This window comes from Ursus maritimus, unplaced genomic scaffold (assembly GCF_017311325.1).
Source record: "Ursus maritimus isolate PB19 unplaced genomic scaffold, ASM1731132v1 scaffold_14, whole genome shotgun sequence".
Taxonomy (NCBI): Eukaryota; Metazoa; Chordata; class Mammalia; order Carnivora; family Ursidae; genus Ursus; species Ursus maritimus.
In genome coordinates this window covers 68,721,704-68,738,034 of record NW_024423786.1, presented here as the reverse complement: position 1 = coordinate 68,738,034, position 16,331 = coordinate 68,721,704, and the positions used below count along the sequence as shown (strand labels likewise).

Here is a 16,331-nt window from a genome sequence, read left to right as displayed (position 1 = left end):
GCAGACTCCCTGCTGAGCAGGAAGCCTGCCGTGGGGCTTGATCCCAGGGCCCCGGAATCATGACCTGAACGGGAGGCAGGTGCTTAACTGACTGAGCCACCCAGGTGCTTCTAAGTGAGGAAATCTTAAAGGTTCTCACCACACACACACACAATTGTAATCATGTGAAGTGATGGATATGTTAACTAATCTTATTGTGGTAATCATTTTGCAGTAGGCACGTGTATCAGATCTTTATGTTGTAACAGTGTTATATGTCAATGACATCACAAAAAAGCTGGGGGAAAATCAGTTGACTGTAGATGTTTGGGTTTATTTGCAGACACTCAGTTCTGTGCCATTGATCTATAGGTCTCCATTCTTACGCCGGTACTACATTTGATTACTGTTGCTTTGTAATAAGTTCTGAAATAGGGAAGTGTGAGTCCTGCACCTTCATTCTTTCTTTTTAAACGATTTTTGTGGCTATCCAGGGTCTCTTGTATTTCCATATTTTAGCATTTTAGGCTAGGTCATTTCTTCCAGAAAAGCAGTTGGGATTCTGATAAGGATTGCATTGAATCTCTAGATCACTTTGGGGAGCATTGCCATCTTAACAGTACTAATGCTTTGATCCATGAACATGGGATGTCTTTCCATTCCTTTATGTTTATTTTTAGGTATTTTATTCTTTTCAGTGCTTTTACACGTGGAGTTGTCTTAATTTCTTCTTCAGACTGTTCATTGCTGGTGTGTAAAAACAGCTGATTTTTGTGTGTTACCTTGCAGCTATGGTGAATTGGTGTATTAGCTGTGAGGGTTCTTTGTGGATTCTTTAGTATTTTTTATATGTAGGATCATGTCATTTGCTAACAGAGATAGTTTTACTTCTTTCTGTCCAGTCTGGGTACCTTTTATTTCTTTTTCTTGCCTAATTGCCCTGGCTAGCACATCCAGTACAGTGTCGAGTAGCAGTGATGGGAGCAGACGTCCTTGTCTTGTTCCGGATGTTGGGGGAAAGGGTTCAGTCTTTCACAAGTATGATGTCAGCTGTGAGTTTTTCACAGTTGCCCTTTTTCAGGTTGAGGAAGTTCCCATCTGTTTCTAGTTTCTTGGGTCTTTTTATCGTGAAACATGAACTTTTTAAAGGCTTTAATATAGAAATTTTTGTGTGTGTGTTTTATTCTGACCAGTGCTGATTCCTAAAGAGAAGCCCCCAATCACAGTTGTTGGCGATGTGGGAGGAAGGATCGCCATCATTGTGGTATGTAGACTTCTCTTATTATTATGAGTTGTTGTATTTGCCATTGCTGTTCTGTTGAATTATTTGTTAGTGGTGTGGGGATAGCGGTGTGGCAGGTAAGTCTCATTTAAGTTGGTACCTTGTGCTAAATGTTTACTTCGGTCTGTCTGTCATACCACGTGAAATTGTTTTGTGATAAAGGTAGGGTACAAAATTGATAACTGTTTAAAACACACATCCTCTTGTGCTCCACATTTAATGCCTGTGTCATTAAAACAACAATAATAGGAACGTGTGGGTACCCCACTACTCAGCTTGGAAACAACGTCATCCTGTCGCCATGAGGCTGCCTCATTCTTCCCTGGTCTCTCTTCTCTCTCCTCCCCCCAGAGGTTGTCAGCAATCCAAAAGTCACCATTCATGCCCTTACTTGCTGTTACAGGCTGCCGTGAACGCATGTATCCCTAAATGCTAGGTGGTTCTGTTTTTCCCATTTTTGATGTTTGTGTAATGAAGTCTTTGTGTACTTTATGACTTCCGTTCAGCGCTGTTTTGAAGGTTCTCCATGTAGTAACTTGTGGGTGCTCATTATTTCTCTTCGCTGCTGTGCGCTCTTCCTGGTACAACCACGACACAGTTCACCGATCTGTTCTCCAGGCACTGAACATACAGTTTCTCTATTTCCAGACACTGCTGCTCTGAGCAGTCTTGTGGCTATTTTCTGGAGCATACATGTAAAACTTCTTGGTAGCGGGGGGTGGGGTCATTGGGTTGGAAGGCACACACCTTTCCAGCTTTCCTGCCTGGGGACAAACTGTTCCCAGAATGGCCAAGTTAACCAAGACTCCGTAGTGGGGGCCCCACGTTCTCCCCAGTGCTTGTGATCTTGCTTGTGAGTTTCCGAATTACAGAATCTTTTCTGAATTACGCAATCTCTGATGTCACCCTCTAGGGTAATAACTGCCCATGAATTTATTCCTTAAAATCTGTAATAACAAGATGCTGTGAATTCAGTAATGTTTTTGCCCCCTTTCTACTGCCTTTTTTTGAAAAAACAACCTTTTTATTTTGAAGTAATTTTGATTGATAGGAGNGGAAGTTTCGTGTTCTCTTGATGAAGCTTCCTCCTCCTTGCTTGACTGTGGTGCCGTAACAGTCTGGAAATTCACACCACCACCCGCACAGCTGCTTCCGATAGCCCCAGCGTGACGTGTGTGCGTGTGGACGTGTGCAGGCGTATCACACATGGGGCTTTGTGTAACCGCCACCAGTCAGATACAGAACGCCGCCACGCACGGTGAATGCTAATACAATTTTATAAGAACCTGTCAAACTCTATTTCAGAGTGGCTGTACCATTTTGCCATTAGCACTTTTAAAGTAATATCTATGTTTTTCTTCTCTGAGCAGAGTAATATCATTATACATTTGAAAGGAATAATATATATGCATATAAAATAAATGCGTGAGTACTTATTCAAGTCTAGACGATGCTTCATACCCTAGTGGGCTTAAAATAACTTTGGTAGCCTGGGTGTGATAGGAAAGACTCCGTTTTCCACTTCCTGTGTCTCTCTCCTGCGTATCCCCTGTACAGCTCACACAAATGTGTGGAGATTTTTCTCTGTGATGCCAGCTGCTGGTCCTACAATTTAATTCAGATCTTTTTTTTTTTTTTTTTAAGATTTTACTTGAGAGAGAGAAAGCATGAGTGGGAGGAGGGGTGCAGAGAGAGAGTGCAGGGGACCCCGAGATCATGACTTGAGCCGGAGTCAGACACTTAACCAACTGAGCCACCCGGGCGCCCCAACTTAACTCCATTCTGACACTGTCTACCCAGAGCTAGTGTCAGAGCCCCGCGGGTTAAGGGGCAGGCCCACAAGACTGCTCCCACCCTACTTCAGATACCATTTGCAAGTACAGCCCCGGGTTACCCACAGCTTCTGTACGATCTGGCCACAAATCAGAGATTCCCATGACCCCCTTCTCAGGTCAGATTAATTTGCTAGAGCGGCTCACAGAACTCAGGGAAACACTTGTATTGACCAGTTTATTAAAGGATGTCATAAAGGGTACCGATGAAAAGATGCATAGGGCGAGGTCTGGGAGGGTCCAGAGCACAGAATATTCTGTCCCTGTGGAGTTGGGGTACGTCACCCTCCCAGTGTGTAGATGTGTTCACCAGTCTGGAAGCTCTCCAAACCCTGTACTTTCGGGATTTTCATCACGTAGGCATGATGGATCGTTAACTCCATTTTCAGCCCCTCTCCCCTCTCTGGAGAATGGGGGTTGGGGGGCTGGAAATTCCAAGCTTCTCATGGTGTGGTCTTTGCTGTGACCAGCCCCCCATTCAGGAGCCCACCGGGAGTCAGCCCATTAGAATAAAAGACGCTCCTAGCGCTCTTACCACTTAGGGATTTACAAGGGTTTTAGGAGCTCTGTGCCAGGAACCTGGGGCGGAGACCAATACATATTGGGACACACATTTCCAACTTTCCTGACTGGGGCCAAACTGTTCCCAGAGTGGCCGCACCAGTTAACCAGGACTCCTTTGTGGGGCCCCCACGTTCTCCCCAGTGCTTGTGATTTTGCATACTGGGAGCCTGTGGTGCATAGGTGGGATACCACTGGACTGAGTATTTTGTTAAAATACTATTACTGGCTTTCCCGTTATAAAGCTGTATGTAAAAAGTATGTTTCCCGTGTGCCCAGTGAAGTAAAGTCGGAAAATGAGGGAAACCAACAGGAAAAGAGGGAAGTACTGGCTAGAGTCAAGCGCTTTCTGACAGTTTTATTATGCATCTCAAAAAAACAAAAACCCTTCATGGGGTGCCTGGGTGCCTCAGTCCAGGTCATCATCCCAGGCTTCTGGGATCCAGTCCTGCATCGGTCTCCCTGCTCAGAGGGGAGTCTCCTTCTCCCTCTCCCTCTGCTGCTCTCTGTCAAATAAATAAATAAAATCTTGGGGGTAAAAAGCCTTCAATGAACATTTCTGGAGCCCTGCCTGCTGAGGGCACAGTTCTGGACCCACGAGGGATAATGCGGAGATGGCAGCCCCAGGGAGCCCCGGTGTGGCTGAGAGGCCTTCAGGGAATGCAGTGGGGACACGGTGATGGGCTGTGTCACCGAGCCACCTGGATGTGTCCGACGGGACAGCAGATCTGCTGGAGTGGGATGACACCCTTTCTTTTCCCCGGTTGTGTGAACCCGCCTTGGCACCCCCATTCATGTACCTGTTGCTCCCTCTGTGACGTGACAGGATGACATCATCGATGACGTGGACAGCTTCCTCGCCGCAGCAGAGACCCTGAAGGAAAGGGGCGCGTATAAGATCTTTGTGATGGCGACTCACGGCTTGTTGTCGTCAGATGCTCCCCGGCTGATTGAAGAGTCTGCCATCGACGAGGTAACCGCCACGGCTCTGGGCACCGCTGCCCTGGCCCCTGTGTGCCCCCCGGTCCCGGTTAGACTTGGTGAGGAGTGCGTTATTTTGTGGTTAAGAGTGGATTCACAATGTGGGTTATGTTGGTGTTTCATGGACCGGAAGCCTCTTTTGCCCATGGTAATACTTTCCCTAACTCTCATAAATGGGGCACGTGGTGGTGTTGTGCACACTCCGCCTCCCCTGCCCCCCAAACTCCATCACGGCCCTGCAGGCCCCCCATCAGCGCCCCTTTTAGAGAGACAGGAAGTCCTGTATCGGAAAGGTTGTGACTTCTTACAGTCACACAGTTAGTAGGCTGAGCATTTAGGATGCCAAAGCCCACCTCTCTCGCCGGGACAGACACCTGTGGTATGAAACGGGGAGGAGGCGAGCAGGGCAGTTTTCCCAAGCTGAGGCTGAAGCAAGGCCATCCAGGTTTTCTCCCCCTGCTTTGTGCCCCACCCCCCAGGTCAGCCGGCTTATCTGCTTGTCTGCTCTGACTGCATAAATCACATTTTTATTCTCTCTTAAGAAATGGAGGTGTTTGGCCCTGTAGATTCCTGAGTATTTGAATCCTACATCACTCAGACTCCTTTTACTTTTCTGAGTCCCACGCTTCCGCTCTTCAGCAGTCGATTTCCTTAAGCCCGGCCCCGTGTTGATGGGTTCAAGGTGCCCTCACACGGACAGAGGCCAGGCTGGCGTGGCTTGGATCAGATCCAGCCACCTTACTCAGCTGGACAGACATCCTAAGGGTCAAGAATACATGAAAGGTGTTCAAGGCTGCAAACCAGATGCAGAATTCACATAATGAGTAGACGGAGAGGACTTCAGGCCCGGGGCTGCAGCTCTCACAGTCTGTCCACGTGGTTCCCACAGGTGCTGCGTGCGGGCAGATTCGAAAGAGCACGCCAGGGGAATGTGGGGTCCTGAGGGAGCCAGGCCTCCTAGAGCAGAGTGGACTTTGGAGAGGAGATTGCACCTGAGTCTGGAGTGGGAGTCTGGAGGGAGAGGCTGTCTCTGCGGATGGGCGCCTTTGTGTCCCGAAAGGGGCCTTGCACCAATGCCCAGACGGGGGAGTCAGGCCAGTAACTAGTGGCTACACCGGGTTTCTGGGGGCACCTGGGTGGTTTGGTTGGTTAAGCATTCGCCTTCAGCTCAGGTCATGATCCCGGGGTCCTGGGATCGAGCTCCGGCGTCGGGCTCCCTGCTCCGCGGGGAGCCTGTTTCTCCCTCAACTCCCTGCTCTTGCTCTCTCTTGCTATCTCTGTCTCTCTCTCAAATAAATAAGTAAAATCTTTTAAAAAAATAGTAATAAGTAAACCGGGTTTCTGTGTTCCCCCGGGTTAGGAAGGCTCAAGTTTTTCCTGTGAACTTACAGATAAAGCACAGTTGCCCAGTGTAGCGTAGACGATGCAGGGGCAGCGGTGAGACCCACAAGTTAGGAGGTGGAAGGTGGGAGAAGTGGAGCGGCTGCCGTCCTCCTCTTTCGGAGCAGGACCCGGTAGATAGTGCTGGGGTTGATAAACCGGGATTTGAAGTGGGGTTTTTGGTTCGTTTTCGTTCAAACACTTCAATGTCCAGAACAGACATCCATAAAGGTAGTAGATGGTGGTTGCCAGCCCTTTGGGGAACGTGAGATGAGGAGTGACAGGGAAGGGGGCAGGGTCTGTCTTGGGGGCCGTGCTAAACCCAGCCCAGCGTGTTCTGAAGACCGGTGAAGCCTACACTTCAAGTGGGTGACTGGGTGGTACGCGCATTATAGCTTAACAAAACTGGTACTTTTTTTTTTTTTAGATTTTATTTATGTATTTGTCAGAGCGCAGAAGCAGGGGGAGCAGCAGGCAGAGGGAGAAGCAGGCTCCCTGCTAAGCAAGGAGCCCCATGCGGGGCTCGATCCCAGGACCCTGAGATCGTGACCCCAGCCGGAGGCAGCCGCTTCACCGACTGAGCCCCCCAGGCGCCCCTAAAACTGGCCCTTCTAAAAAGTGGTTAGAAGAGATGTGGAAGATACGTCCCCAGCGAGCGTGGGTGTCGCGGGAAAAGCAAGGGAGCGCCGCGTGGTGCGCAGGCGCACCAGCCCGCCCCGGGTCGCGCCTCCCGCCGGTTCTGTGAGGGCTGCGGGGCGGCCTGGGTGATACCAGTGCGTAGGGTTTCTGTTGTTGTTTTAAGTTTGGGAACTGTTCCCTTTTACAGGCCGTGATTCTCGGGTGACTCTTCCTGTTTCCGTTTTTGCCGCGGTTGCCGGGAGTATGAGCTGCCCAGGAAGGGTCCCAGGAATTAGATGCGCCGCGTTTTCCTGGCCGTGGCGCCGGCGCGGAGTAATTGCTCCGGGGCCGTGTCTGCGGCGGTCTCATGGCGCATGCGCGGCTCTATCACGCGCGGTCTTGAGGCTTATTTCGGCAGTGGGGACTGTAGGGTATCAATATAATGAAAAATCATTGCTATCCCCTGTGTTTTCAAAGACGGCTGAGTATTTTTATTTTTTTCCGTTTGTAGCTGCTGGAAAGTGCTTGTTTGTCTTCATTTGATTTTTATCAAATCTTAATATTAAGAAAAACAGCTTTATTGAGATACAATTCCCATACCGTACAGTTCGCCCATTGAAAGTATAACATTCACTGGCTTTTAGTGTATTCACAGAATTGTACAGCTGCCATTCTCCTCCCCCCAGAAAGGAGCCCCAGTTCGCATTAGCAGCCCCCCTACTTCCAATTTCTTCTCAGTCCACTCAGCCTTAGGCATCCACGAATCTGCTTTCTGTCTCTGTAGATTTACCGAAGCTGGGCATTTCATACACACGAAATCCTGTGACGCATGACCTTCTGTGTCTCGTTTCTTTCACCTAGTGTGCTGGTTCGAAAGTTCATCCTTGTGGAGCAGGGTGTCGGTACTTCATTCTTATTTGTTGCTGAATATTTCATCGAATGGACGTATCACATTTTGTCTTTTCATTCACAAGGTTACGGAGATTTAGGTCGTTTCCACTTTTTGACTCTTGTAAATAATAGCGTTATAAATACTCGTGTACAAGTTTTTGAACAAAGGTATGTTTTCATTTCTCTTGGGTCCTATGGCAACTCTATGTTTAACCTTTTGAGGATCCTCCAGACTTTTTTCCAAAGTAGCCAAACCATTTTTCACTCCTCCAGCAGCAGCGTCGTTCCAGTTTCCCCACATGCTCATGGGTAGTTCCTACTCTCTTTTTTGCCTGTAGCTGTCTTAGTGGGTGTTAGGGTATCAGATCTTCACCTAGAGACACAAGTAGTGGGAGCGCCTGGGTGCACTGCCGGTTAACCATCTGACTCGTGGTTTCAGCTCAGGTTGTGAGACCGAGCCCTGCGTTGGGCTCCACGCTCAGGGCAGAGTCTGCTTCAGACTCTCTCTCCTTCTGCCCCTTCCATCCGCCCTCACTCGCTCTTTCTCTCTAAAATAAATACTTTAAACCTTTTTTTAAAGAAGCGCAGGTAGTGTTCACATCGACTGGAAACACTTTTGAAGGTATGGTAGACTCACTGTCCTGTCAAGTAGAACCACAGAGATTGGAGAGTGTATCAGATTTTCAGAGCCAGCCAGGAAGCTACCTGGTTTTCTGATGCTCTTGGATTTTTGTCATCTTGATTTGCAGGTGGTGGTTACCAATACGATTCCGCATGAAATCCAGAAGCTCCAGTGCCCCAAAATTAAAACTGTGGATATCAGCATGATCCTCTCAGAAGCCATCCGTCGGATTCACAATGGGGAGTCCATGTCCTACCTTTTCAGAAACATAGGTTTAGATGACTGAAGAGCTTTCCTTTCGTAAATTCGTAAAATTCCCGAGGGCCAAACTGGAAGTGGAGAATACTGTGAGGGGTCGCGATGCGATGTACCTCCCAGGGGCTGTCTGTGCTTTGTTCCTTCCTTTTTGTTAATTCCTACAAAGGTAGACCAACTTTTTATGTCGGTTTAGGTGTTTATTAGTTTTTGGGGCGATTTTTATAAAAGAAAAACTATATTCTCCTCCTAAATGAATTAACAACCCTGGTTGTTTGTAGTTTAACTATTTCAACAATAACCTGGAGTAAGATTTTTAAGCTCACAGACGGCCTTTTTCCAAAGTTGCTGGAGCCCAAGTGCTTAAAAAAGTTCATGAAATCAAATGATCTATACTGTGTCGTACCTGCAACTGAAAAGCCAAAAAGACGATACTGTTGAATCCCAGCAAATGACCTTTTTAGAAATGCTTTTATAGACACGCATATGTGAATGATTATTACGCGACCATTATTTATTTTCTGCAACAAAAGAAGGAATAAAAACTTAACGTTGTGTGTTTTTTTTTAAACTTTGTGTTTGGGCAATTGTTTTATAACTAAAATAAAATGAACGCTGAATACATGTGCCGTGGATGTTGACGTGTTCGGTCCGCTCGTTGAGTTTTCTCTTCTGCAGCTTGTTGTGGTGCCACAGTAGCCTCTCAGGGATGTAATGTTTCCTCTTCTGTCTGTCCAGGACCTGCACGTTTCTGATGCGTAATCACTTGGCTGTGGCAGGAGAGGAACTCGAGTCGCAGGCTGTGAGCCCCGGGGGGCAGGTCAGCGAGTTGGCGTGAGCTGTCGCCTGCATCTTGGCATGGCTTTGTTTGGCTCCCTGTTAAATGGCACAGTTGTGCTCTGAACAAAATGGCCCTGTGCATGCTCTGGAAGATGAGATGCTGGGGGGTGGCCACAGAGGGCACGTGACACGACCCTTGCTAATGTCAGGCATCAAAGAACTGTCTGCCCCACGGTTCAGAGTGCAGAACTCAAAACCTGTCCATTAGAGTTGTATCAGGCTCTGGAACACTGGGGTCCAGTGAGTTAGGCCGGCATGTTCTCTTGCCAAGGTCCTGTAATGGCAGTCCCATCAAATTCATGGAGGAAAAGATGAATGAAGACTCTCACAAAGAAAAGGATTATTTCTTCTTTTCCTTTTTGTTTCAAGTAAACTTCACCCCCGATGTGGGTCTCAAACTCATGACCCCAAGATCAAGAGCCACATGCTGTACTGACCGAGCCAGCCCACAGCCCCAGGACTATTTTTTTCTTCCAAAAACACTTAAACCTGTGGTTTCTGCCCATGTTAGAATCTGGAATAAAACAGCAGGTGACTTGGCACAAAATTAAGATTGGTCACTTACTGTTTGCCGTATCCGGGTTCCTTGGTGCTCCCGAGAGAGCAGCCTGAGTCTTGGGGACTTGCTCTGGAGCAGGTCTGGGGCCCTGTGTGTGCAGAAGCACCAAGGGCTCTGCTTCTGGGGGCTGCCCTGGGTATCAGACGGTCTCCTGCTGATCTGTCTGCTCGTCACACCCAACCGTGTCCAGACCCCTCCTGACACAGTGTCTCAGCCAAGCAGCTTGTGGTGGTTGTACTCCTGCAGGTGCATGAAAGGGAGACGTGTTTTGTTAATTACCAAAAGTAATGCACACTGGTGCTCGGGTCTAATCAAAGTACAAGTCTGCACTGTTCACGCCGATCATTAACTCTCGCTTGGAACTGTGTGACCTTAAAATGAGCTCTCTCTCCTTTATATGTTGTGAGCATGCCTGCCTTTGCTTTATGAAACCCTTGAAAGTAACCACGTTTTCCTTTTACTTCAAAATGAATAAGCTGGCAGATATCTACAAGGATGGTGGAATGGGGAACTCCAAAAGTCTCTTCCTCCATAGAAGCAGAGAATCAATTGGCAAAAACAGAATCAACTTTATTGGAACTCTAGAAAATAATCAAAAGTTTACAACAACCAAGTAAATAAATGGTCAGGAAAAAAACAACAAAAAACCAAAACAACAATAAAGAAAAGTGGCTGAATCTTGACAAGATTGCTTTGTGGCACTTGAACTTAACCCTGGTCCCATTCATTTCGTGCTTCCTGGCAGTCTTGAAGACAGTAGCGTGCATTCCTGGTACATGTTCCTGGTACCAATGGGAGCAGAATACTGTTCTCAAAGAATTACAGGTGTTTGTTGGGACCTGTCTACTGGCTCCTTGAAGGACTGGCTCAAAGGACTTGCCTTTATTTTACCCAATTCAGAACTCTTCAGAGCAGTGAGACAACTGTTAAAAAGTTTAAAGGCAAACGTATTAGCCACTCCTCTTGGGGCAAACAATGAAACCATTAAAAGCTTGGGAGCAAAGGCTAGGGAATGAGATGCTTCAGGGGGAAAGCGCTTTGAAAAGCTCCCACATGTTCCTGGGGATATGAAGGGCCTGGGATTGCACAGATTTGAGGACATGCTCAGAAAAGACTCAAGAAAGCCTTAAGCTCTCACCTCTGGCAGATCTGCAGGCTCTGTGCAAGCAAGAAGTGAGGGCTAAAACAGAGTCGTAATCTGCCCAGAGTGTTGAAAACATGTCGTAAGACACGCAGCCCATATGCAGACTGGGTTATTTTTCCTCCCTCCCTCCCTCCCTCCCTTCCTTTCACCTTTCCTCTTTTTTTTTTTTTCTTTTCTCTTTTCTTTGTTTTCAGGCGTAAGGAAGTCTGTGATGACTCACCATTCAGTTGAACAGAGATTTCAGTTACCATACACAACAAAGAATACAGACTTTATAAAAATTAGTTCAGAAAAGCCACCAAACAGACAACTACAAGCAGCAATAAACCCTGGAGCAGGAAGAGAATCTGATTTCCAGACTTCCCACATTACAATATTAAAAATGCCCAGTTTTCAACAACAACAACAACAACAACAACAACAACAAAATTCTGAGGCATGTAAGCAAACAGGGCTGGGCCCACACACAGGAAAAAAAAACTTCATAGAAACCATCCTCGAGGAAGTGCAGACATTAGATTAACTAAAAACTTTAAATCAATGATTTTAAATATGCCCAAAGAGCTAAAGGAAACCATGAGAAGGATGGCTCACCAAATAGAGCAATACATCAATATATAGCAATATATCAAGAAATAATAAAAATGAACCAAATGGGATTTGGGGAATATGGTAGAGTGGGAAGCACCAGGAATTTGTCTCTCCACCTAGACAATTTCTGTGATAAAATTCGATGGTTTTGGAACTCCAGAGTTTATCAAAGGTTTGCAACCTCCAGGGGGAGTCTTGGACAGTAAATTGTTAATTTTGGTCAAATCGAGCTCTTTGTACAGTTGCAGATACCCGACTCCCCTACTCCCAGATTTGTGGCAGGGAGCTGTACCCATGTGCCTGGAGCCACCTGCACAGCTTATGGGTGCCAGAGTGGGCAAAAGGGACTCTGTCCTCCAAGTAGTGGAGGTCTGTGCTCTGACAGCTGATTGCTGATTCTGATCAGAGAGGTGCAAAGAGGCTGGGAGTCATTGTGATTGCACCTCCTTCATTTGTTGCAAGCCCTCCCCCTCCAGCTAGCTGATGAGAATTCTGGGAGATTTAAAGACTGGTCTCCTTATTCCCCATCTGCACCCCCAGTTTTCTCCTTTTCACCCTTTTGGGAGCCAGACATGAAAGAGTAGGACATTCAAAAGCAACTGCATATACAGGGAAAATTAGAAAGTTACTGCACATGCCCAGAGGATGTGCAGGCTCAGAATAGAACTGAAGAGACCCCAAGCTTATCCCTCATGTTGATCCTTGACACAGAGACCGCCGACAATAACTACTACCACTGCTACTACTACTATAATAAATACCGGCGAAGGGAGAGAAACTGATTTCCAGGGTTACCACATAATGTATGAACAAAGTGGAGATATCAATAAACAGAAAACCTAAAAAGACACCAAAAGAAATTCTGAAAAGTACAACTAAAATGAAAAATTCACTGGAGGGATTTAAAGGCAGATTTGAGCAGGCAGAAAAAAGAATAAGCAAACTTGAAGATAAGAAAATGGAACTACGTCTGAGGAACAGAAAGAAATATTGAAGAAAAGGAAACAGAGCCTAAGGGACTTATGCGACTCCATTAAGTGGATCAAGATACACACTGTGGGAGACCTCCTCCAGAAAGAGAAGAGAGGGAAAGGGGTAGAGAGAATATTTGAGTAAACAATGGCTGAAAACGTCAACATTTTATGAAAGACACAAATATAGGGGCGCCTGGGTGGCTCAGTTGGTTGAGAATCTGCCTTTGGCTCAGGTCATGGGATCAAGTCCTGCATTGGGCTCCCTGAGGGAGTCTGCGTCTCCCTCTCCAGCTCCCCCTGCTTGTGCACACACTCTCTGTCAAATAAAATTTTAAAAAATTATTTAAAAAACAAAGACATGAATATAAACATCCAAAAAACTCAATAAGCTCCAAGTAAGATGAACTCAGGGACACTCACAGCAAGACCCATTATAACCAAACTGTAATAAGTCAAAGAGAGGATCTTGAAAGCAAGAGAGAAGAGATGAGTCACATACAAGGAATTCCCAGTAAGATTATCAGCAGATTTCTTATTGGAACTTTGGAGTTCAGAAAACAGTGGGCTGAAGAATTCAAAGTGCTAAAACAAACAAAAAATGTCAACCAAGAATCTTTTATCTGACAAAACTGTCCTTCAAAAGTGAGGGAGAAATTGAGACAATCCTGGGTAAACAAACACTGATGGAGTTCATTACCACTAAACCTATTCTGCAAGAAATGCTCGGATGGGTCCTCCAAGGTGAAATGAAGGAACACTAGATAGTAACTTGAAGCTGCATGAAAAACTAAAGATCTCAATAAAGGCAAATACACAAGTAATTATAAACATGACTGTTACTGTAACAATGGCTTCTAACTCCTTTCTACATGATTTAAGAGACAAATATATTTTAAAAATAGTCTAAAAGCTAGTATTATAATATTGGTGTGTAAATTTGCTTTTTGTTTTCTACATAATTTAAGAGGCTGTGCATTTAAAAGATTATGTTTGGTGGAACAAAATAAAGATTTGACTTTATGATAACAACTGAAAAGGCATGTAAACAAAGTTGTCAAAGAAGAAATTTTCTGTTATTGAAGTTAAGCTGGTATAAATTGAAATTAGTGTGTCATAACCTTAGGATATTAAATATATTCCCAATGGTAACCATGAAAAAAATAATCATAGAATATATATCAAAGGAAATTGGAAATGAATTTCAATGTTTTACTACAAAATATTAAGCACGAAAGAAGGAGATGAGGGAGAGAAAAGCTATAAGGGCATTCAGAAAATGAATAGCAAAATGACAGAAGTCCTTCCTTAACAATTAGTTTAAATGTAAATGCATTAAACTAATCAAGTGAAAGAGATTGGCAAAGAAAACACAAAAACAGAGATTGGCAGAATAGATAAAAAATAACACAATCCAACTATCAGCTGTCTGCAAAAGACTCACTTTAGATCTGAAGACACAAATAGATTGAAAGTGAAAGGACAGAAAAAGATACTCCATGCAAATAGTAACCAAAAGAGAAAAAGTGTAGCTAAAGTAATAGCGAACAAAATGGGCTAAGACAAAAATTACCACAAAAGACAATGGCGGACAGTATATATTAGTAAAAGGTTCGAAACAGCAAGAAGACATAGTAATGATAAATATTTATATGCCTAGTAACAGACTATCAAAATAAACAAAAACACACAAAATTAAAGGAAGAAATAGTTTTACGATAACAATTAGATACTTCAATTCTCCACTTGTGGATATTAGCCAATACACTTTTTTTTTTCTTTAAAGATTTTATTTATTTATTTGACAGAGATAGAGACAGCCAGTGAGAGTGGGAACACAAGCAGGGGGAGTGGGAGAGGAAGAAGCAGGCTCCCAGCAGAAGAGGAGCCTGATGTGGGGCTCGATCCCACAACACCGGGATCATGCCCTGAGCCGAAGGCAGACGCTTAACTGCTGTGCCACCCAGCTGCCCCTAGCCAACACACTCTTAAACAGCCAATTAACCAAGAAGAAATTATAAGGGAAATTAAAAAATGCTTAAAGATGAATAGAAATGAAAACACAACATACCAAAACTTAGGGATACAGTGAAATAAGTGCAAAGGGGGAAATTTATAGCTATAAACGCTTACATGGGAAGGAAGGGAGGGAGGGAAGGAGGGAGGGAAAGGAGGGAAGATCCCAAATCATCAACCTAACTTTACAATTTAACTAGAGAAAGAACAAACTAAACCCAAAGCTGGCAGGATAGAAATAATAAAGATTAGAGCAGAGATCAGCAAAATAGAAAATAGAAAAATAATACCGAAAAATCAATAAAACCAAAAGTTGGTCCTTTGAAAAGTTCAAAATTGACAAACCTTTATCCAATAGATTTTATTTTATTTTTTAAAAGGTTTTATTTATTTATTTGACAGAGAGAGAGAGAGAGAGACCGACAGCCAGCGAGAGAGGGAACACAAGCAGGGGGAGTGGGAGAAGAAGAAGCAGGCTCATAGCAGAGGAGCCTGATGTGGGGCTCGATCCCAGAACGCTGGGATCACGCCCTGAGCCGAAGGCAGACACTTAACGACTACGCCATCCAGGCGCCCCTAATAGATTTTAAAATAAAGAGAGAGAAGCCTCAGATTATTAAAAAACAGAAAAGAAAGTGGGGGCATTATTACTAATTCTAAATAAATAAAAAGGATAATGGGAGTACTATGAGGAATTGTACGCAAATATATTGGATGATTTAGACGAAATTGACAAACTCCTAGAAACACAAAACCTACCAAGACTAAGTCACAAAGAAATAGAAAATCGGAATAGACCTATAACTAATAGGAAAATTGAATCAGTTATTAAAAAAAAATTCCCCACAGAAAAAAGCCCAGGATCATGGTTTCACTGGTGAATTCTACCTAACATTGAAAGAAGTAACCCCAGTCTGAGGCACCTGGCTGTCTCAGTTGGTGGAGCGTGCAACACTTGATCTTGGGGTTGTAATTTCAAGCCCCACGTTGGGTGTAGAGATTACTAACAAAACAAAACAAAAAATAACCCACCAGTCTTTTTCAAACTTTCCCCCCAAAAATTAAAAGGAAAGAATAATTTCTAACTCATTCTATAAGGCAGACTTACCCTGATAACAAAGCCAGACAAAGACCCTATAAGAAAACTACAGATCAATATCGCTTATGAATATTGGTACAAAAACATCAACAAAATACTAGAAAACTGGTTTTCAGCAGCATACTAAAAAGATTATACCTATAACCAAGTTATATTTATTCCTGGAATGCAAGATGGTTAGACATATAAAAACTGGTCAGTGTAATACACCATATTAACAGATTGAAGGAAAATAACCACATGATCATCTCACTGCAGAAAATGTGTTTGAAAAATGGTAACTTTTTATGATAAAAACACTCAGAAAATTAGGAATACTAGAAGGAAACTACCACAATATATTTAAAAGCCATGGATGAAAAATCCACAGCGACCATCATACTCAATGGTAAAAGATAGAAAGTTTTTTTTTCTAAGATTAATGACAAGGCAAGGATGCCTTCTTTCGTCACTTCTATTCAATGTAGGGCTGGAAGTTCTAACCAGAGCGAATGAATGAATGAATGAACGGCATCCAAACTGGAAAGGAAGAAGTAAAATTATGTCTGTTTGCAGCTGATATGATCTTATATTTAGAAAGCCCTGAAGATTACACACACACAAACACACATGCGTGCACACACACACACACACACACACACACACACCCCTGTTAGGACTAAGAAATGAATTTAGGAAAATAGCAGAATACAAAGTCAACATGCAAAAAT

At 44.4% G+C, this 16,331-nt stretch overlaps 1 protein-coding gene across 2 annotated transcripts in view; it reads left to right on the top strand.

Annotated features, from left to right (window-relative positions):
• PRPSAP2 (phosphoribosyl pyrophosphate synthetase associated protein 2) overlaps window positions 1-9,021 on the top strand; it is a 46,535-nt gene extending 37,514 nt beyond the window's left edge. For both annotated transcript variants that reach the window (XM_040630133.1, XM_040630132.1), the window contains 3 exons: window positions 1,173-1,243; window positions 4,481-4,627; window positions 8,274-9,021. In XM_040630133.1, coding sequence (XP_040486067.1) covers window positions 1,173-1,243; window positions 4,481-4,627; window positions 8,274-8,432 — 377 coding nt within the window. In that variant the 3' untranslated portion in view covers window positions 8,433-9,021. The remainder of the gene's footprint in view (window positions 1-1,172; window positions 1,244-4,480; window positions 4,628-8,273) is intronic.
• The last annotated feature ends 7,310 nt before the right edge of the window (window positions 9,022-16,331 follow it).